Source organism: Scyliorhinus canicula, chromosome 5, assembly GCF_902713615.1.
Source record: "Scyliorhinus canicula chromosome 5, sScyCan1.1, whole genome shotgun sequence".
NCBI lineage: Eukaryota > Metazoa > Chordata > Chondrichthyes > Carcharhiniformes > Scyliorhinidae > Scyliorhinus > Scyliorhinus canicula.
In genome coordinates, this window is record NC_052150.1 from 136,155,249 (window position 1) to 136,176,750 (window position 21,502).

General features: G+C 49.1%; 1 protein-coding gene across 1 annotated transcript in view; it reads left to right on the forward strand.

Annotated features, from left to right (window-relative positions):
* LOC119966290 (aromatic-L-amino-acid decarboxylase-like) overlaps positions 1-13,853 on the forward strand; it is a 211,851-nt gene extending 197,998 nt beyond the window's left edge. Inside the window, exons 13-14 of the mRNA XM_038797745.1 lie at positions 794-895; positions 13,483-13,853. Coding sequence (XP_038653673.1) covers positions 794-895; positions 13,483-13,680 — 300 coding nt within the window. The 3' untranslated portion in view covers positions 13,681-13,853. The remainder of the gene's footprint in view (positions 1-793; positions 896-13,482) is intronic.
* Positions 13,854-21,502: the final 7,649 nt, after the last annotated feature.

Here is a 21,502-nt window from a genome sequence, read left to right on the forward strand (position 1 = left end):
GACTGGCCGACGTAACGGAGCATCCCGCCGGCATGCTGAAAAAGAAATGTGGCACTGCAGGGCGGAGAATTCGGCCCATCATGTGAGTTCTGCCCATCCAATAACACTTAACCAAGCTTCGCCAAAGTCACTCACAAACGATATTGTCTGTGAATATGATGCAGATTTCAACACACCTACTCCATTGTTCAGCTTGACCTGATGCCCCTCCCTGGTTCCACTCTTACATGTTATGGGGAGGTAGTGACATAGTGGTATTGTTGCTGGACCAGTGATCCAGAGACCCTGATAATGAGGTTCGAATCCCAACTTTCAGTCGGATTGGGTGGGTGCGAAACAGCTGCATCAGCTGCCTCCTACTGGCTTTAGGTGCCCTACTCTTAAGGTCCACTGGCTGCTGGACCTCCCTCCTTCCTGGCCTCCCTCCCACACACAAATCACCCACTTTCCACCTCCCTTTCCTCAACTTGGTAGAAATGTTGCCAAGCTTTATGGGTCTCGAAACCCTTTTCTTTGCTGTCAGACCCAAGAATCGATGCACATACAGTATTACGCAAGAAGGAAGTTAACTAAAAGCGTCATAAAATTCTCTCATTGATTTTAATTGTCGCGCCTGTCCTGTAGTTTGTCTTATTTATAAATATTTTCATGTTTAAATTACATAATCAGTGAGAATGTTCCAACACTGTTTGCCCAATTTTATTCATTTTGTGGCAGCATCATTTATTTTTGCTGAGAAAAGGTATGTCAAAAAGTGGGATTTGAGCATCCATTTATGTTGTGTCTGCTGCAGCACGTGGGTCTAGCACACGAGTTTGAGAGTTTGGTACGTCAAGATGGACGTTTTGAAATTGAAAATGATGTTATATTGGGACTGGTGTGCTTCAGAATGAAGGTATGTAAAAACACTGTTAATATTAATCCCACCTGATATTTTCCTCTTTAGCATTGAGGCCTAGATTTCTAGTCCAAATACGTGTTTCCAAAGGTCCAATACATAGAAGTGCAGACAAGGAAATTGGGATGGGGTGGAATTTTATGACCTCATCACGACGGCAGCAGGGCCGGAAAATAAGGAAAGCCGTTCAAAAGTTAAGGGAGCAGAAAACTCCGGTGTTGGGGGGTGGGGGGTAGCATAAAGTTCTGACTATTGTGTTTCTTTATTCAACATGAACCCAACCAATTTGTACTGAGTAAATCATCTAGTCAGGCCTTGGGTATCCTGGCATGAAATGGAAAATATCATCAAAATCTTCTCATCTTAGCCTTTGCTGGAATTGCAGGGCCATTCCCTGATCTGGAAACTTGCTGACTCTCGGAGCAGCATGCCCAACTATCTCTTTACCAGAGCAAACTAATTATCACCCCGCTATTGCGCTCCCCTGCGTCATGTAACACAGGCTGGTTGCCGCATCCATTCTGTAACAGGAAGGGTTCTAACTATACGGCCAGTAAAGCTCACCAGCACTTAGATTTCTGAGGCTACATCAAGCACAGGAATGGAGACTAGACCTGGTGAGGCTGCTCCCCTGGGTGTCTCGTTATTACTATCCACAATGTGTCCAAATATTCCCTTGTGATGTCCCATCAATGCATGAGCACTCCACCACATCCTCAGGTAGTGCATTTCAGATCGTAAACACTTACTGCATGAAAATCATTTTTTCCTCCTGTTTCTATTGTTACTTTTGCCAATTACCTTAAATCGGTGTCCTCTCATTCTTGATGCTTTCATGAGTGAGAACAGTTTTTTGCTAACTATCCAAACCCCTCATAATTATGAATACCTCTATCAAATCTTCTCTTATCTTTCTCTTCACCAATCTATCGTTGGAGCTCAAGTTCCCCATCTCTGGAACCATTATTCCAAATCCAATTTGCACTGTCCCTCTTCCACATTATTCTTAAAGTGTGGTGCCCAGAACTGGATTCAATACTCCTGTTAAGAACAAATAAGTGTTTTATACAAGTTTAACATGAACTCCTTGCTCTTGTACTCTGTGCTCCTGTGTGCTGTCTCAACTACTGTCTCAACTTGTCAACCACCTGTGCATGGTAGCACAGTGGTTAGCACTGCTGCCTCACAACATCAGGGATCTGGGTTCAATTCCGGCCTTGGGTCACTGTCTGTGTGGAGTTTTTACATTCTCCCTGTGTCTGCGTGGGTTTCCTCCAGGTGCACCGGTTTCCTCCCATAGTCCAAAGATGTGTGGTAGATTTGCCATGTGAAATTGCCCCTTATGAAAATGAAATGAAAATCGCTTAATGTCACGAGTAGGCTTCAAATGAAGTTACTGTGAAAAGCCCCTAGTCGCCACATTCCGGCGCCTGTTCGGGGAGGCTGTTACGGGAATAGAACCGTGCTGCTGGCCTGCTTGGTCTGCTTTCAAAGCCAGCGATTTAGCCCTGTGCTAAACAGCCCCTATTGTCCAGGAATGAGCAGTTTAGGTTGGATTATAGGGATAGGGTAGAGTGGACAGGATGGTGGGCATGAGGAGGGTGCTCTTACGAAGTGTCGGTGCAGACTTGATGAACTGAGTAAGATTCCTCTTATCTCTCGCTCATAGATAAGGTCTCAGTCCGGTTGAATAGATGTAAGAAGTACTGTTTATTTCTTTAAGAACTCATTTTGGTACATTTACACAAAATTTAATCAAAACAATTTTGTGTGTGTACATTGAAATGTCCTTGAGACACTGAGGAGTGAAATCAAAAACTTCAAGATAAAAGTGACTCCAGATTTACAAATTAAAAGTAATTTCAACAAAAGGCCTTTTTAAAAGTAATTTTCACGAATGCTTCAAGGATTCTCCGATGGCTAAACTTCTCTCTAATCAGTCAAACGGATCACATTCTTAAGGGAATCCTTATCTGGGTTTAGCCCCTTACTTAGTTTCATTAGTTCAAATTCTCAGCTGAAACCCCCTTGATTTGTTCCAGAAAGTGTCAGCCACGTAACAGGCGATTGGTTAATTAGCCATTGGAATTACGCCCTTTATTTAAAATGAATACCTCCACATTTCTCCGCATTGAACTTTATCTGCCACTTGTCGGACCATTGTACCAATTTGCCTATGTCCTTTCAATATTCTACACATCTACCTCACAATTCACAATGCTTTGAAGTTTTATATAATCTATAAATTTTGAAATTCTGCCCTGTATTCCAAGGTTTAAGTCATTAATATACAGCAGGAAGAGCAAGGGTCCTAACATTGAACCGTGGGGAACCCCACTGTAAACCTTCCTCCAGTATAGCTTGAAAGCCATCCATTTATCACTGCTCTCTGTTTCCTATCATTCAGCCAATTTCATATCCATATTTTTACTGTCTCTTTTGTTCTATGGGCTAGAATTTTGCTCACAAGTCTGTTGTGCGACACCAAATCAAAGACATGTTGGAAGTCCATGTACACCACATCAACAGCATTACCCTCAACAATCCTCTCTGCTTCCCTTTTAAAAAACTCCAGCAAGTTAGTTAAACATGATTTTCCCATAATCCTGTGCTGGCTTCCCTTCACTAATCTGCATTTCCCTATGTGACTTAATTCTGCTTGAATTATTGTTTCTAGAAGTTTCCCCACCCATGAAGTTAAACTGACCAATGTGGAGCTGTTGAGTTTATTTATACACGTTTTACAAACAAGAGTGTGTAACATTTACAATTCTCCAGTACATTGGCACCGCTCTTGAGTCTAAGGAAGACTAAAAAATGATGGTCAAAGCCTTTGCAATTTCCACTCTCAGGTCTGTCAGGATCCTTGGCTGCTCCTCGCCTGGTCCCGGTGCCTTAAGACCATAAGACCATAAGACATAGGAGCGGAAGTAAGGCCATTCGGCCCATCGAGTCCACTCCACCATTCAATCATGGTTGATTTCAACTCCATTTACCCGCTCTCTCCCCATAGCCCTTAATTCCTCGAGAAATCAAGAATTTATCAATTTCTGCCTTAAAGACACTCAATGTCCCGGCCTCCACCGCCCTCTGTGGCAATGAATTCCACAGACCTACCACTCTCTGGCTGAAGAAATTTCTCCTCATCTCTGTTCTAAAGTGACTCCCTTTTATTCTAAGGCTGTGCCCCCGCGTCCTAGTCTCCCCTGCTAATGGAAACAACTTCCCTACGTCCATCCTATCCAAGCCATTCATTATCTTGTAAGTTTCTATTAGATCTCCCCTCAACCTCCTAAACTCCAATGAATATAATCCCACGATCCTCAGACGTTCATCGTATGTTAGGCCTACCATTCCTGGGATCATCCGTGTGAATCTCCGCTGGACCCGCTCCAGTGCCAGTATGTCCTTCCTGAGGTGTGGGGCCTTGTAAATTTTAAGTACAGACATCCTGTCCAAGATCTTTTTATGAATTTTAAACCCTTCTGATTTATTTTTTGTTTTAAAATAATTTTTATTGAAATTTTTTACAAAATATATAACAACAAACAGTAAAAAACAACAATAAAACAACAGAATAAGCATAACACCCCCAAGACCGTAGCAACGCATATATCGACGTCACCCCCTTCCAGAACTCCTCCAGTGCCGGGCATGCCCAGAACATATGGGCATGGTTCGCTGGACTCCCCGAACACCTGACACACCTGTCTTCGCCCCCAAAGAACCTACTCATCCTAGTCCCGGACATATAGGCCCGGTGCAGCACCTTGAATTGGATGAGGCTAAGCCGCGCACATGAGGAGGAAGAGTTAACCCTCTCCAGGGCATCCGCCCATGTCCCATCCTCGATCTGCTCCCCCAGCTCCCCCTCCCACTTAGCCTTTAGCTCGTCTACTGATGCCTCCGCCACCTCCTGCATTACCTTGTAGATATCAGATACCTTCCCATCCCCGACCCAGACCCCCGAAAGCACCTTGTCCCTCACCCACCTCGCGGGCAGCAAAGGGAATCCCTCCACCTGCCGCCTAGCAAACGCCTTTACCTGCAGGTACCTGAACATGTTCCCCGAGGGGAGCTCAAATTTCTTCCTCAACTCTCCCAGGCTCGCAAACCTCCCGTCAATGAACAGTTCCCTCAGCTTTCTGATGCCTGCTCTGTGCCACCCCAGGATCCCCCCATTGATGTTCCCCGGGACAAACCGATGGTTCCCCCTTAGCGAGCCTCCATTGAGCCCCCCACTTCCCCCCGATGTCGCCTCCACTGCCCCCAAATCTTGAGGGGAGCCGCCACCACCGGACTCGTGGTATACCTCGTAGGAGGGAGCGGCCACGGCGCCGTTACCAGGGCCCCCAGGCTTGTGCCTCCACAGAACGCCATCTCCAACCTTTTCCATGTTGCCCCCTCCCCCTCCATCACCCACTTGCGCACCATCGACACGTTGGCCGCCCAATAATACCCCGAGAGGTTGGGTAACGCCAGCCCCCCACCATCTCTGCCCCGCTCCAAGAAGACCCTATTCACCCTCGGGGTCCCATGCGCCCAAACAAAGCTCATGATGCTGCTAGTCACCCTCCTAAAAAAGGCCCTAGGGATAAGGATGGGCAGGTACTGAAAAAGGAACAAGAACCTCGGGAGCACCGTCATTTTGACGGACTGCACTCTACCCGCCAGTGATAGCGGCACCATGTCCCACCTTTTAAATTCCTCCTCCATCTGCTCCACAAGCCTGGTAAAATTAAGCTTGTGGAGAGTCCCCCAACTCCTGGCCACCTGCACCCCCAGGTACCTAAAACTCTTCACTGCCCTCTTAAACGGGAGCCTACCAATTCCCTCCTCCTGATCACCCGGGTGCACTACAAACACCTCGCTCTTACCCAGATTCAGCTCATAGCCCGAGAAGCCCCCAAACTCAGCCAACTGCTCTATCACCCCCGGCATTCCCCCCACTGGGTCCGCCTCATACAGCAGCAGGTCGTCCGCATACAGTGATACCCGATGTTCCTCCCCAGCCAGCACCAGACCCTTCCACCTCCCCGACTCCCTCAACGCCATAGCCAGAGGTTCAGTTGCCAGTGCAAAAAGCAAGGGGGACAGGGGGCACCCCTGCCTGGTCCCACGGTAGAGCCTGAAGTACTCTGACCTCCTTCCATTAGTAGCTACACTTGCCATCGGGGCCTCATAAAGCAACCTCACCCATTTGATGAACCCCTCCCCAAATCCAAACCTCTCCAGCACCTCCCACAGGTACCCCCACTCAACTCTATCAAAGGCCTTCTCTGCATCTAGCGCCACCACTATCTCCGCCTCCCCCTCAACCGCCGGCATCATAATAACATTTAACAACCTCCGCACATTCGTGTTAAGCTGTCTTCCCTTGACAAATCCTGTCTGATCCTCATGTATCACCCCTGGCACACAGTCCTCTATCCTGGTGGCCAGGATCATCGCCAGCAATTTAGCATCCCCATTGAGGAGCGAGATTGGCCTGTATGATCCACACTGCAGGGGGTCCTTATCCCGCTTCAGGATCAAAGAAATCAGCGCCTGTGACATCGTTGGGGGCAAAGCCCCCCCTCCCATGCCTCATTCAAGGCCCGCACCAACAGGGGGCCCACCAGTTCCGCATACTTTTTATAAAATTCCACCGGGAACCCATCCGGCCCCGGCGCCTTCCCTGACTGCATTTGACCAATCCCCCTGACTAGCTCCTCCAACTCAATTGGCGCCCCCAGCCCCTCTACCAGGTCCTCCTGCCGCTTTGGGAAACGTAGCCTGTTCATAAAGCTCTCCATCCCCCCCCAACCCCCACCGGTGGCTCCGACCGGTACAGTTCCTCGTAAAAGTCCCTAAAGACCCCGTTCAACTCTGCCCCCTTCCGCACCACATTCCCACCCTTATCCATCACTCCACCAATTTCCCTAGCCACATCCCTGCTCGCCTTCTCCCCATACTCATAAATTGCGCCTTGCTCCACTGTGTCTCCGCCTTTCTGGTAGTCAGCAAGTCGAACATGACCTGCAAGCTACGCCGTTCCCCCAACAATCCCTCCTCCGGGGCCTCCGCGTACCTCCTATCCACATCTAGGAGCTCCCCCACCAGTCTCTCCCTCTCCCTGCTCCCCCTCCTTTCCCTATGGGCCCGGATGGAAATCAGCTCCCCCCGGATCACTGCCTTCAGAGCCTCCCAAACCATCCCCACCCGGACCTCCCCCGTATTGTTGGCCTCAAGGTACCCCTCAATACTTCCCCGGACCCTCCTACACACCGCCTCATCAGCCAGCAACCCCACGTCCAGACGCCACAGCGGGCGCTGGTCCCACACCTCCCCCATCTCCAGATCGACCCAGTGCGGAGCATGGTCTGAAATTGCTATGGCCAAATACTCGGCATCCTCCACCCTCGGGATCAATCCCCTGCTCAGAACGAAAAAATCTATTCGGGAGTAAACCCTATGCACATGGGAGAAAAAGGAATACTCCCACGCCCTCGGCCTCCCAAACCTCCAGGGATCCACCCCTCCCATCTGGTCCATAAACCCCCTCAGCACCTTGGCCGCCGCCGGCCTCCTACCTGTCCTTGAACTGGACCGGTCTAGTGGGGGATCCAGCACTGTGTTAAAGTCTCCCCCCATGATCAGGCCCCCCGCCTCCAGGTCCGGAATGCGGCCCAGCATACGCCTCACAAAGCCAGTGTCATCTAAACTCGAGGCATTCACGTTTACCAGCACCACCTTCTCTCCCTGCAGCCTACCCTTCACCATAACAAACCTGCCCTCCTTGTCCGCCACCACCTCAGACGCCTCGAACACCACCCTCTTCCCCACCAGAATCGCCACCCTCTGGTTCTTCGCATCTAATCCTGAATGGAAAACCTGCCCCACCCACCCCTTCCTCAGATGAACCTGGTCCGCCACCTTCAGATGGGTCTCCTGGAGCATAGCCACGTCCGCCTTCAGCCCCTTCAAATGAGAAAATACCCTAGCCCGCTTAACCGGCCCATTCAGCCCCCTCATGTTCCAGGTGATCAGCCGGATCAGAGGGCACCCCGCACCCCCCTCCCCCGCCGACTAGCCATAGCTCATCGACTGCTCGCCCCAGGCCAGCACACCCCGCCCGATCCGTTCCTCATGGCGATAGCGCCTCTCCTCTACCCCCCGGCCCACACCAGCTCCTTCCTGGCCATTCCAGCAGCAACCCAGTACCCCCCCCCCCCCACCCCACACCCCCCCAGGCTAGGACCCCTCCTAGCCGCGACGCACCCTCCATGGTACTTCCGTGAGTCAGCTGACTTCTGCTGACCCCGGCAACCCCCGCCAAACCCCGACCCCTCCCGTCATGGGGTCATCCCCCCTCCTGCCACTCCTCCTTGGCACCGCTCCAGCGTGGGAAAAAACCAGTAGAGGCCACGCCCCCACCGCCAGCTCCACCCCTCCTGCCCCGCAGCGCGGGAAACCAGAGGAAAGCCCGCGCTTTCACACTGCCCCACCCCACCCTTCTGGCGCAGCTCCCAAATTCCAGCTCCACCCCATCCCCCAGCCCCGTACAGAAAAAAAACAAACCCCCAACATCCCCCACATAATACAAAACCATACCCAACAGAACCACCCGGAAACAGAGCAAGAACCAGCATAGAAAAAACATATCAAAATTACAAAAACAGCAACAGCAAAAACAGCAACAACCGTAGTACACAGGACCCCGCAGCCCCCAAACCCTAGTTCGAGTCCAGCTTCTCCGCCTGCACAAAGGCCCACGCCTCCTCCGGGGACTCGAAGTAGTAATGCCGGTCCTTATATGTTACCCACAGACGCGCAGGCTGCAGCATTCCAAATTTAACCTGCTTGGCATGCAGCACCGCCTTCGTCCGGTTAAACCCGGCCCGCCGCTTAGCCACCTCCGCACTCCAGTCCTGGTAGATTCTCACTACCGAATTCTCCCACTTGCTGCTCCTCTCCTTTTTGGCCCAGCACAGCACACACTCCCGGTCACTGAACCGATGGAACCGCACCAGCACCGCCCGCGGGGGTTCATTCGCCTTGGGCCTCCTGGCCAGCACTCTGTGGGCTCCCTCAAGCTCCAGGGGCAGATGGAAGGACCCCGCCCCCACCAACGAATTCAGCATCGTGGCCACATAGGACGGTAGATCCGACCCCTCCAGCCCCTCCGCAAGGCCCAGGATCCTCAAATTCTTCCGCCTCTTGCGAAAGTCCAGCTCCTCCAAGCGGTCTTGCCACTTTTTGTGAAGTGCCTCGTGCATCTTCACCTTCCCCACGAGGACCACAGCCTCCTCCTCCCGATCAGCGGCCTGAATGGCTGCCCCCTGGGCTGTCTGGGTCTCAAGCAGTTTACTGGTAGTCGCTTTCAGGGAGTTCAGCAACTCAGCCTTCAGCTCCGCAAAATAGCGTAGAAGAGCAGCTTGCTGCTCCTGCGCCCACTGCCACCAATTCTCCGGTGCTCCGCCAGCCGCCATTTTGTCCTCCTTCCCCCGCTTTTTCTGGGGAGCTGCTGCAGCCTTTTTCTTTGCCCCACTCCGGGTGCGCACCATAAATTCCGGGGAATGTTCCTCCAAGCACCTTCCCCCACGGGAATCGTCGAAACAGAGCGCTGTTTGGGGCCCTAAAACAGGCCCAAAAGTCCTTTGATAGCAGGAGCTGCTGAAAGTGCGGCTTAGCTCTGCATCACCGCAACCGGAAGTGACCCTTCTGATTTATTAATCACCTCCTCTTTCACCACGTTACATCTTCTTTCTTGGTTAAGAACGATACAAAATATTAAATTCATACCTCAGCTATGCCCCTGCCTCCATGTATAAATCCCCAATTTGGTCCCCAATCAGCCCCACTCCTCATTTTACCATCCTTTTACCATTTATGTGCCGAACGATTACATTGGAATTCACTTTTATGTTAACTCCAGTCTTCTTTAATACTCTCGCTTTGCTTCTCTTATTTGTTTTTTCACTTCACTTCTGAACATTCTATATTCAGCCTGGTTCTCTGTTGTATTCCCCGTCCAACAGTTGTCATAAATACACCTTTTCTTCTTCATCTTAATCTCTATGGGTGCAATCTACTAGCTGAGTGTCACTGGACCGGGACGCAATATGGCCAGTAGATCCCAGGAAAGGCCATCCCGGAATTCCCGATAGCCGTTACGCCTCGCGCAATTTAACCAGATCTCTCAAGACGTTGCGATCAGGTTTGTATGCTAAGTGAGTCTAAGAACACACTTAGCCACACTGATACTGGATCTAACTGCCAGTGCTGTTCAGTACTAGCCCCCATGAATGGGGACTAGGCAGAACGGTACCTGGGGGTGACCCAGATGATCGGAGGCCCTGGGGTGGTCGGCCGACACTGCTTGTGCCACCTGGGCACCTTGGCACTGCCGGACTGCCAGGATGTCCAGGTGGCGCTGCCAAGCTGGCCATGCCAATGTGCCAGGCTGGCATTTTACCCATACCAGTTTCAGGCCCGGGGGTGCCCTGCCCACGTGATGTGGCATGCAAGAAGGCTCAATGACCCCCTTATAGGTGAGTTGGGATGCCGGGGCGGGGGGGGGGGGGGGGGGTCTGGGAGTTGCTTCAGGAGCTGAGAAATCAGGATGCCATTTAAGTGGCATCACAATCTTTTCCTGCACGGAGGAGCTGAGCTCGCTGGAGCTACTCAGTGCAGGAAATTATGATGTGTGCGTCCTTGTGGTGGGAGGGGTTCCCACCACAAGGATTCCCCGAGGGGTCAACTGGACGGGTGGAATACTCAACCCCGCTGCACCAAATGCTGGTACGACACACTGTCGGAATGCTCCGTTTTGGCGGCTGCTCAATGGGGTTTCCCATTGTGGGGCAGCTCCATACCTTCGGGAAACCCCCGGGCTGCTGGCAAAACGGAGAATCCCGACAGCGGAGAATGCAGCCCTTAGTCTCTGAAGAGAATCCCATCGCTTATCTTCAAAAGCAGCCCATTGTTCAGCTTCTGCTTCTCATTTGACTCCAAAATATTCAGGTCACATCCATTCTTACCCCATTGAAGTTGGCCTTCTCCCAGTTAGTTATTCTTACTCTGGTCTGGTCTTTGTCCTTTTCCAAAGCCAACCTAAACACTGGGCAGGATTCTTCGATCACCGAGGGCGAAATTGCGCTCAGCAATTTGCCAGAAAATCAACTTTTCCAACGAAATGGGGGCGGCGCCGCTTTCGTGATGCTCCACCCGCTCCAAAGCGGCATACTTGAGTATGCCGTATCGAAGCCCTCCCCCGATGCCTCGCCCCCACCGACCGGCCGAGTTCCTGACGGCGTGGGTCTCTCATGCTATTACTTGTCGGGAACTCGGCCTGGCGGCTGCGGACTCAGTCCAGCGCTGCCACAGTCGGGTGAGAGCCGATTCGCGGACAGACGGGACTTTCCGCACCAACTGCGTAGCCATCCTTGGCTATGTTGTGGAAAATGGTGTTCTAGGGCCCGACCCCGACCGCATGCGCCCCCTCATGGAACTCCCACTGCCCCAAGGCCCTGAAACGATGCCTGGGGTTTTTCTCCTATTATGCCCAGTGGGTCCCTAACTATGCGGACAAGGCCCGCCCACTCATTCACCAACCAGTTTTTCCCCTGACGGCTGAGGCCCGCCAGACGTTCAACTGCATCAAGGCAGACATCGCCAAGGCCACGATGCAAGCAGTCGATGAGTCCATCCCTTTCCAGGTCGAGAGCGATGCATCGGACGTAGCTCTGGCCGCCACCCTCAACCAGGCAGGCAGGCCCGTGGCATTCTTTTCCTGCACCCTCCACGCCTCTGAAATTCGGCAATCTACAAAGCTTAACTTCAAAATCCCCCCCCCCCCCCTCACCGTATGCGGCCTCACGACCCTTAAGGTCGATCCACCTTCCTTGTTTGCAAACCTCACCCTTGATTGCAAACCTGTCACCACCAGGAGCAGACGGTACAGCGCCCAGGACAGGACCTTCATCAGGTCGGAGGTCCAGCGACTTCTGCAGGAAGGTATTATCGAGGCCAGCAACAGCCCTTGGAGAGCCCAAGTGGCAGTAGTAAAGACTGGGGAGAAACACAGGATGATCATTGACTACAGTCAGACCATCAATCGGTACACGCAGCTCGACGTGTACCCTCTCCCACACATATCTGATATGGTCAATCAGATTGCATAGTACCGGGTCTTTTCCACAGTGGACCTGAAATCTGCCTACCACCACCTCCCCATCCGCAAGGCAGACCGCCAGTACACTGCGTCCGCAGCAGATGGCCGCCTCTATCACTTCCTTAGGGTTTCCTTCGGCGTCACTAACGGGGTCTCGGTCTTCCAACGTGAGATGGACCGAATGGTTGACCGGTACGACTGCGGGCCACCTTCCCGTACCTAGATAACATCACCATCTTCGGCCACGATCAGCAGGACCACGCTAACCTTCACAAATTTCTCCACACCGCCAAACTCCTTAATCTCAGGTACAAGAAGGAGAAATGCGTGTTCCGCACCAACCGCTTAACCATCCTTGGCTATGTTGTGGAAAATGGAGTTCTAGGGCCCGATCCCGACCACATGCACCCCCTCATGGAATTCCCCCTCCCCCACTGCCCCAAGGCCCTGAAACGATGCCTGGGGATTTTCTTCCATTATGCCCAGTGGGTCCCTAACTATGCGGACAAGGCCCACCAGACCTTCAACTGCATCAAGGCAGACATCGCCAAGGCCACGATGCAAGCGGTCAACGAGTCCCTCCCTTTCCAGGTCGAGAGCGATGCATCGGACGTAGCTCTGGCCGACACCCTCAACCAGGCAGGCAGGCCCATGGCATTCTTTTCACGCACCCTCCATGAGGTAACACAGCATCCGGGATTCATGTCTACGGCCGCAGAAGCACCAATATAGTTCCTTAATGATTGAATCTCCTATCGATGTTACGTTTCCACACTTCCATGTCCCCCTCTGTACAGCTGAGACATCTATAGTGTTATAGACCTGGCTCTGGCAGCACTCCCCAAATGAATACTGCTTTGAGTGAGATGCACTGAGGGACTCCTGTACTTCCTGGCTGTTTCTTCTCGACTGTCTGATGGTCACCCATTCGCACACAATTTCCATACTCTTAAGCTGCAGGATAACCACGTCTATAGAAGTGCTGTGCATGAAACTCTCGACCTCCCAGACACACCGCAGTGAGGAAAGCTGCTGCTAATATTCTGAAAAGGAGGTCAAGCTGTAAATTTAAAATTATTGGCAAAATATCTGCAGGGCAATGAGGGGAAATGTTTTCACTCAGTTGACAGGATCTGGAATGCTTGATCGGAATAGTGGAAATCGAATCAATTAATAATTTTAAAGGGATTTGGTTAAGTACTTGAGGATGAAGAATTTATAGGGTTAAGGACAAAATACAGGGGTGTGGAACGAAGTATGTCTGCGTTCTCAAAGAGCTAGCATAGGTACGATATGTTGAATAGCCTCCTTCTGCGCTGTAGGTTTTATGATTCCACATCGGAAAGTTTGCAGTTTATTAAAATATGCATGGTTATAAAAAAGTAAAAACCTTCTTCAAGATCTGTCTCGTGTACTTCATTTTGTTTAGGGTTCAAACGAGCGGAATGAAAATCTCATTCAAAGAATAAACAAAATGGGAAAGATTCACATTGTGCCATGCCGACTTCGTGACAAGTTTGTCCTCCGGTTTGCTTTATGTGCACAGGCAGTTGAAAGTAAACATGTTCATTATGCCTGGCAGAACATAAAGGAGATTGCGACTGACCTTGAAAAAGATCATCAGTAATATGTTACTTGGGTAAAGAATTCCAGCGTCATTGTTACATGCATTTGCGCGAAATGCCTGCATTTTAATTTTATTTTTGTCAAGATTTGATTTTGATGCTAATCTGGATGATCAGAGAATAATGTAAACCAATCATTCCCATGCACTGAATCAAATAAATTCATAAATATCTTGTATGTATTTTGCACTGTAGATTTTATTTTGATTCCTTGTGTGTTCAACAAATAACGTTGTGTATTGAAAAATGTAATGATTGCTATTCATGTTTGGCTCTTACTTCATTGTGGTACTCTATTTTTTTTTGAGCGGAGCTGTTGTAATTCAGTCGCTGCTTCCATCCTCAAGAACATTTACACTACAACATCTAGTTTGGTTGTCTGATGGCACATCCGGGATAATAAAGAGTTACTGGATCAATCCCACCCTGGTTTAGCACAGTGGGCTAAACAGCTGACTTGTAATGCAGAACAAGGCCAGCAGCGCGGGTACAATTCCCGCACTGGCCTCCCCGAACAGGTGCCGGAATGTGGCGACTAGGGGCTTTTCACCGTAACTACATTGAAACCTACTTGTGACAATAAGCGATTATTATTATTATTATTTTTAAGCAGTCAAAAAACATTTTTAAATAGCAATCCAAAATGATTTAATACCTGCTCAAGCAAATAATTAATAGTAATACATTTCCAGTAGCTATTGCCTTATGTATTGTGAGAAATAAATGGTTTGCAAATTCTAAACTGAACTATACTTTCTTGTTTAATTTTATTCTGACCACTACTGAAGTGTTAAGTTAGATTCTCAGAGTCAGGAGACAGGCTACTCTTTGACTTCAGTCAAAGAATTTTTTTAAAGCTTTGATTCATACCTGGAAACAATTATTGGCGTATCTTGGAATTAGAATTTGAATCTAATTATTTCAGATTATATTTATTAATTACACAGCATGTTTATCTATGAATAAATTGATTTCTGCCTCAAGTTGCTTGCACAGAAACAGCTAAAGAGAACTTGAAAAGATTTAAGATGGAGCAGGATTTTTGCCAGTGTAGCTGCTTTTGGTAGAAAACATAGTGGTGTGATCAGATGTTTTCTCCAGACTAGTAGGAAATGTGCAGTGGTGTCTCCCAAGGGTTAATGTTGGGATCACTGCTCCTTTTGATACTTATTCATGAATTGCACTTGGATATTCTGGGCATAATTAAAAATTTGCAAATGATTTGAAATTCAAAATTTGTACCAAGTAATTAGAAAGATAGTAATAGACTTCAGGAGGAAATAGACAGGTTATTGGATTGGGCATTTGAAACGGGGTGTGGGAACAGAGAGACCCTGGGAGGTATTTGCATACACAAATCTATGAAGGTAACAGGACAACTTGAGAAGGCTGTTTTCCAGGATGTGGGATTCTTGGTTTTATAAATTGACCATTGGAATGGTGCAGTGGTTAGCACTGCTGCCTACGGTGCTGAGATCCCAGGTTCGATCCTGGCCCCAGGTTACTGACTGTGTGGAGTTTGCATATTCTCCCCGTGTCAGAGTGGGTTTGATCCTCCACAACCCAAAGATGTGCAGGTTAAGTGGATTGGCCATGCTAAATTGCCTCTTAATTGGAAAAATATATTGGGTACTCTAAATTTAAAAAAAATAAATTTTAAAATTTTAAAATTGAACATTGGAGAACAAAAGCAAGGAAGTCCTATCTAAAACATTGGTTTGATCCCAGCTAGATGTTATATTCAACTCTGGACACCACATTTGAGGAAACGGTTAAGCCTTTCAGAGGTTGTAATGGAGATTTACTAGAATGGTGCCAAGGTAAAAATCTTGTGCCACGATTTAACAGGACAAAAACAGAGTCCCGTTTTGGGTGGTATGGGGGGGGGGGGGGGGGGGGGGTTCCCGGCGCTTGCTATTTAATGGGATTTTGCTTGGGGGGGGGGGGGGGTTGGGCTCAATGAGGAATGCACTGTTGAGGCTGCACTTACTTAATTTCCTGCACTAATGAGCACAGCTCCTCAATATAGGAAGAGTATTTGCAGATCGAGGGCAGCATTTTTAAATGCCGCCCCAATTGTTCAACCCCGCCCCCCCCCCCCCCCCCACGCCACTGCGGCCTCCGGACCCCCCCCCCCCCCCCCCCCCCCCCCATCAAACCCAACTTACCTCTTAGTGGATCTTCAAGCCCTCCCCCCTGCACCCCGAACCTGATCCCTGGCAGGGTAACCTGGCACTGCCAGACTGGAACTCTGGCAATGCCGCTGCCAGCCTGGCAATTCTACCCTCATTCTGCCCAGGTCCCCGGGTGGCAGTGCCCAGGGTGCCAGCAGGAGTGCTAGGGTATTGTCCTGCCCAGAGCCCGAGCACCAGGAGGGGTCAGCACCTGGGGGGGGGTTCCTAATAGACTGAGAGAATGCCTCCCAGTGCAGTTACGGCTGGTCCATGTTTGTGGAAACCAGTGCTAAAAGGCACACTGGCGAGGTCTCCCAAGCTAAGTATGTTAATCTGGCTCTCGCCCAGCGAGGACAAGATCCAGATTGTGATGTCTCACAAGATCTCAATAAAGCTCACAGGGAGTTTTCAGCATTGCGAATCTCGCGAAAGGCTACTCACAAGATACGCCTCGTTACGTCACTAGTCAGGTGCAACGAGACCATTAACGCACGCCCTTGATTGAGTGGAAAGATGAAAAAAACTGAGGTTCCTCTTCTTTGAGCAGAGAAGTTCAAGAGGAAATTTGAAAGAGGCATTCAAAATCTTGAAGGATTTTAATAGAGCAAATAAAGAGAAATTGGTTCCACAGATCTTTTTCTATTCATTGATCGGATGTGGGTGTTGCTGGTTAGTCCAGCTTTCTTGCCCATCCCTGATTGCCCTTGAACTGAGTGGCTTGCAAGACTATTTCAGAGGGTATTTAAGAGTCAACCACATTGTTATAGGTCTGGAGTCACATGTAGGCCAGGTCAGGTAAGGATGACCGGTTTCCATCCCTAAAGATACATTAGTGAAGCAGATAGGATTTTACAACAATCGACAATGGTATACTGGTCATCATCAGATTTTTAATTGCAGAATTTTACTGAATTCAAGGCTTTAGTTTGATTCAAACCCAGGACCCGGAGCAGAATGCTAGGTCCCTGGATTATGAGTCCAGTGGCAATACCACCACATCATTGCCTCCCAAACAAAACAGATGTCAGGAGAGGGAAACAACGTCGTGAGTTCTGATCTGGAATAGGTGGGAGAAGTAGATTCAATAAAACCATACACCAATAAGTAAGTTCAAACAAGACATGTTTATTATATTACAGTAATCTACTAATTATGCATATAAAACTATAAGACTAGGCTAATCCTACCACTACTAGGCCAAATACTTATCTGGACAAGGGGACTGCCGGATCAGGGAACAACGGCTTCTAGCTTTGTCCTGGGTCCGCAGGCTTCCAGTAGTTATGGACTAAAGGGGATCAGGAGTGTCTACTCTCGTAGCGTGCGTTGTGACTTACTTGTTGGCGACTACTGTCCAGACCTCTCCTCCTCAAGGTTCTTCTGCTGCAACGGTGTTCTGCTGGGAGGGCTGGCTGGTCAAGGAGAGGCTGGCAGAGAGAGCGAGCTGGGGTCGCTGTCTCTGTCTTATACTCCTCTCAGGGTCTTGCGGCCACCTGAGCGAACCCTCTATACTCTCGCAATCGATTAGGTCTCTTCCCAATCGATTGATTTGAATTCCCCAATAGCGGGGCAATTCCTCGATCACTGGGGCGGTTCTTAGGACTTATTGTTTTGGATTTCTTTGGCGCCGAAAAGTCTGGCCTTCCATTGAATGTATCGATCTGTGTTTAACTTGTTTCCATTGTATCTGGGGATCGCCCGGTATCGCCTCATTAGTATGCTAACTGTTTTCTTTTCATAGTGCTGTCTGGTTTCTGCAGCAGTCAAAACTGGTTTCTGCAGTAGCCTGAATATACAAGTGCTTTGCAAGCTGCTTGCTTTTTACAACATGTCCAATTTCCCTGCATTCCTTGCAATCTTCCATTTTGTGTTGGGCAGTCGTCACCCCAGGTGGCTACAAGTATCAAGTTAAAAATGCTTCACTTTTCTCACAATTAGTGCAATTTGCTTTTCCATGTGAACTTTTAGCACTTGTGAAAAAATCGCAATTGCTTGAATTCAAACTTGGTATGCAGTATTATGAACATTATGCTCCCCATTTCAGCTTTTTACACTGTTTCTTCCATTCTATGTTCCAGGCCAGAGTCCCAACATTCATTCTCCATAAACATGAGCTGATCTATGTTGATCTATGTATGGACAAACATTGCTGTCTGTTGTTCACTAATGTTCCTGTGCGCAGTGACCTATTCTGGATGCTGGTCGAGAAACTCAATTTTAAAATCGCCATACCCGTTTTCAAATCCCTTGATGGTTTCTCCCCCCTTCACTATCTCCATAATCTCCTCAATCCCCACAACCTTCCAAGATATCCGAGCTCCTCCAATTCTGGCCTTTTGTGCATCCCCAATTTTCAACCCTCCACCATTAACAACCTGCTGTTTAAGCCCCAAGATCTGGAATTCTGTCCCACACTTCTGTACCTCTTCCCCTTTAGCGGCTTTCCTTAAATGTTCTTTCTTGACCAACCATTTGGTCATGTGTCTGGTTAACACTTACACGACTCGGTGTCAAATATTGCCCGATAGTGCTCCTGTAAAGAAGCTGGGGATCTTTTACTGTATTAAAAGTGTCATGATGTTGTGGTTTGTTTCTTGTGTGTTTGTTGTGTTATGTGTTTTTTTGTGTGTAGGACTATTTAGTGGGTGTGTTGTTTGTGTGTGGATGTATGTGGGGTGGATTTATCCGACTGTTGGGATTCTTTTTTCCTGCTGGAAGCCCATCCCTGCCTGATGGTTTCCCAGCGACGTCGTGTCGCTTCAATGGGAAATCCATTGACAAGCGGCGGGAAGGGAGAATCTCGCCATCAGCGAATGGTGCAAAGAAACACACGACTGGGAGGTCGGAGAATTCCACCCATACTATTTGTGTGTGAATGTATTGTAACAATCCCAGTTGATATTATAACTGGACTGGAAGAACCCAGAATGGAAACCTGGTTCAAAAATTTGGGCGGATTCTCCAAAACAATTTCTAAATTAATTTGTGGCGGGTTTTCAGGGAGCTTTCCGGCAGGTTCCCTACCACTATTCAATGACACTTAGTCACTTTTTGGGGCCCCAGGGAGTTTCTCACCAGTTTCGCCCACACTGAGAATTTTCTTCAGCACTGGGGAGCCGAACTCGGATATCAGGCCATCATTTTGAAAGGATGCCCCGATCTCTAAGTGAGCTTGTGGTCCCCACACCACCCAAGTGAGGACACCCCGCTATGGGGTTCCTGTGGATTCCCCTCTTCAGGCCCCCCACCCCCCAAGCCGCCTTACAGCACCCCTCCCTTCCAGGGCCCCCACCCCCAGCCCGGGATGGGCCGGCGCCACCGGCTGGAGGACCTGCGGAGAATAGACATGTGGTCAGTGGGAGAGATGGGTCAGTCAGTAAGACAAAAACAACTCACGGTTGAGAGGTCCTCCGGATGGAACCCGGTGGTTCCTCACCTTACCAACATCCACGTGGGTGACCAATCTATCCTCAGCCACCTCCAAGGTCCGCTTCTCTAAGGCCTTGTTTGTTTTTTTTTATAAATTTAGAATACCCAATTATTTTTTCCAATTAAGGGGCAATTTAGCTTGGCCAATTCACCGAACTTGCAAATCTTTGGGCTGTGGGGGTGAAACCCACGCAGACACGGGGAGAACGTGCAAACTCCACACAGACAGTCACCCAAGGCTGGGATTCGAACCCGGTCCTCAGCGCCGTAGGCAGCAATGCTAACCACTGTGGCACCGTGCTGCCCTCTCTAAGGCCTTGTTAAGTGGACCAATTAACGTTGTATAGTGTTGCTGGCCTCACTTGGCCGAGCGCCGGGAAACTCGCGGCATTTCCCGCTCGCCTCCACATCCAGAAAACTTTCCAGAGAATCGCACCCTGTATTTATTAAACGTTAAAAATTTGGATGATGATACAATAGGCCTTTAGCCCCTCTTCGTTTAACAATTACATGTGGGTTTTAGGATTAACACAGATTAGAGGACATTTTTATCTGCAATAGTCTCAATAACACAAAGTCCCCAGGGGATTTGATGTGAGCATGGGAACAGCTGTGTTTCTCTGAGCTTTAGCTCTGCTCATCTTTCAATCTTGGTTCTTATCCTTGGGCACTTTTCTGTCATTATTCAGTTTATATCACTGTTAATATGTGTTGAGATTTGTTGGTCAATGTTTTAGCACTTTTGAGTCAGGACAATATGCTTTAATGTTCGATGATTCGTAGTGGCTGTAGAGAGTTGGAGTCGGTCCTTGTCTTTGGTGGCACAGCTGCTTTTCAGAGGATTCCTACCCCGATAATGTGGTTCAAACCGATGAAGATAGCTGCTAGCATTGAAGATATCTGTCCGCTAGCCATGACTCTGCGGTGCAGGATATTAAAGACCAATTCCAAGAGTTGCAAGGCATCTTTATCGAGGCAGTGATGGTGTATAAAGGAGGTTCTTGTGTCTCTGATGGAGGGCTGCCTTTGCCGATTGAGTTCCTGTTGCAAGATCTGTCGGCCACCTTGAGGATTTTGGATGATAGCAAGGGGAATGGGTTAGGCATCTGTTCATGCCTGGTGTCTCCATTGAGCTGGTGGAGAAATTTCCAGCCGAGTTTGATAACTTACTGCCATGTTTCGGGAATCTCGATCTGGAGGCCAGGTATCTCAAATTCAATGGAGCACATTTAATCCTCTCTCCAAGGCCTTGGGTTGGGTTGGCCAGGCCTACCAAACGCTGCTTCTGTTTGGTCTTGTTCCTGTTGTCAGTCGAGAGGTGTTTGGAGCAGCTGAGCCAGCCACACTGCTCCCCCTGCTGGTGTCAAGGTAGTCGACCGCCTGGACTCGGGTGAGTTTGCATGTTGGAAGTTATGAGGCTCATGCTCCGAATATTGGAATGTTTGGAAGAACCTGAAGTTCGTTCTCTGGTTTTTATCCTGATGACTGCCTCGTTCCTCAGTTGTTATCCTTGACTTTACTCCTTGATAACCATGTTGTCGTCTGTTAATATTGTCATTTTGCAGGGAAGTAAATATTTTGGCTGTGATGTCTTCACCACTGGTTATCCTGATTTAATAAGGTTTTATCGTGTTAAGCTGAATATTGATTTTGAGATTTGTGCACAGCTTCTTTATCCGAATATATCTTTGGGAGGTGAGATGAGAAGAGCCGGTGCGGGGCGATGGCGTGGGTGTTAAGATTTAGATTTGTCCTCGCTACTTTCGAGGAAGGTCTCCCATAGTCAGAGATTTACTTTTACTTTTGGCTGCGCCTTTTTCATCTTCGGCCCAGGCAGACTGTGCATTATCCTGATGGGGACTGGGGTTTGTTGGACTCCTCTTCAGGGGGAAGTCAGTCTTTTCTCTTGATCTGGGCCTCCCTCTTTGACTGTTCTTCCTGCTGTCGGAGCTTTTGTGAGGCAGGCCAGTCTGAATATTCTTTATTTGATGGTAGGTATGTGACCCTGCCCAAGGGTCCTGTTTTTGGCATATGTATTGGATGGTTTGTGAGGAGGGTGTATGTGTGAGGGAGGGTGGGGGGGGGGGGGTGGGGGGGGTGGGGGAGGTATCGTGTCCTGCATGGGTTCGAACTGACTTCACTTTGGATTGGTTTCGCGGCTGGGGCTTATGGGAATCCCTGGAACCAATTCTTTTAGTTTATAATAGTGCTGGACTAGACC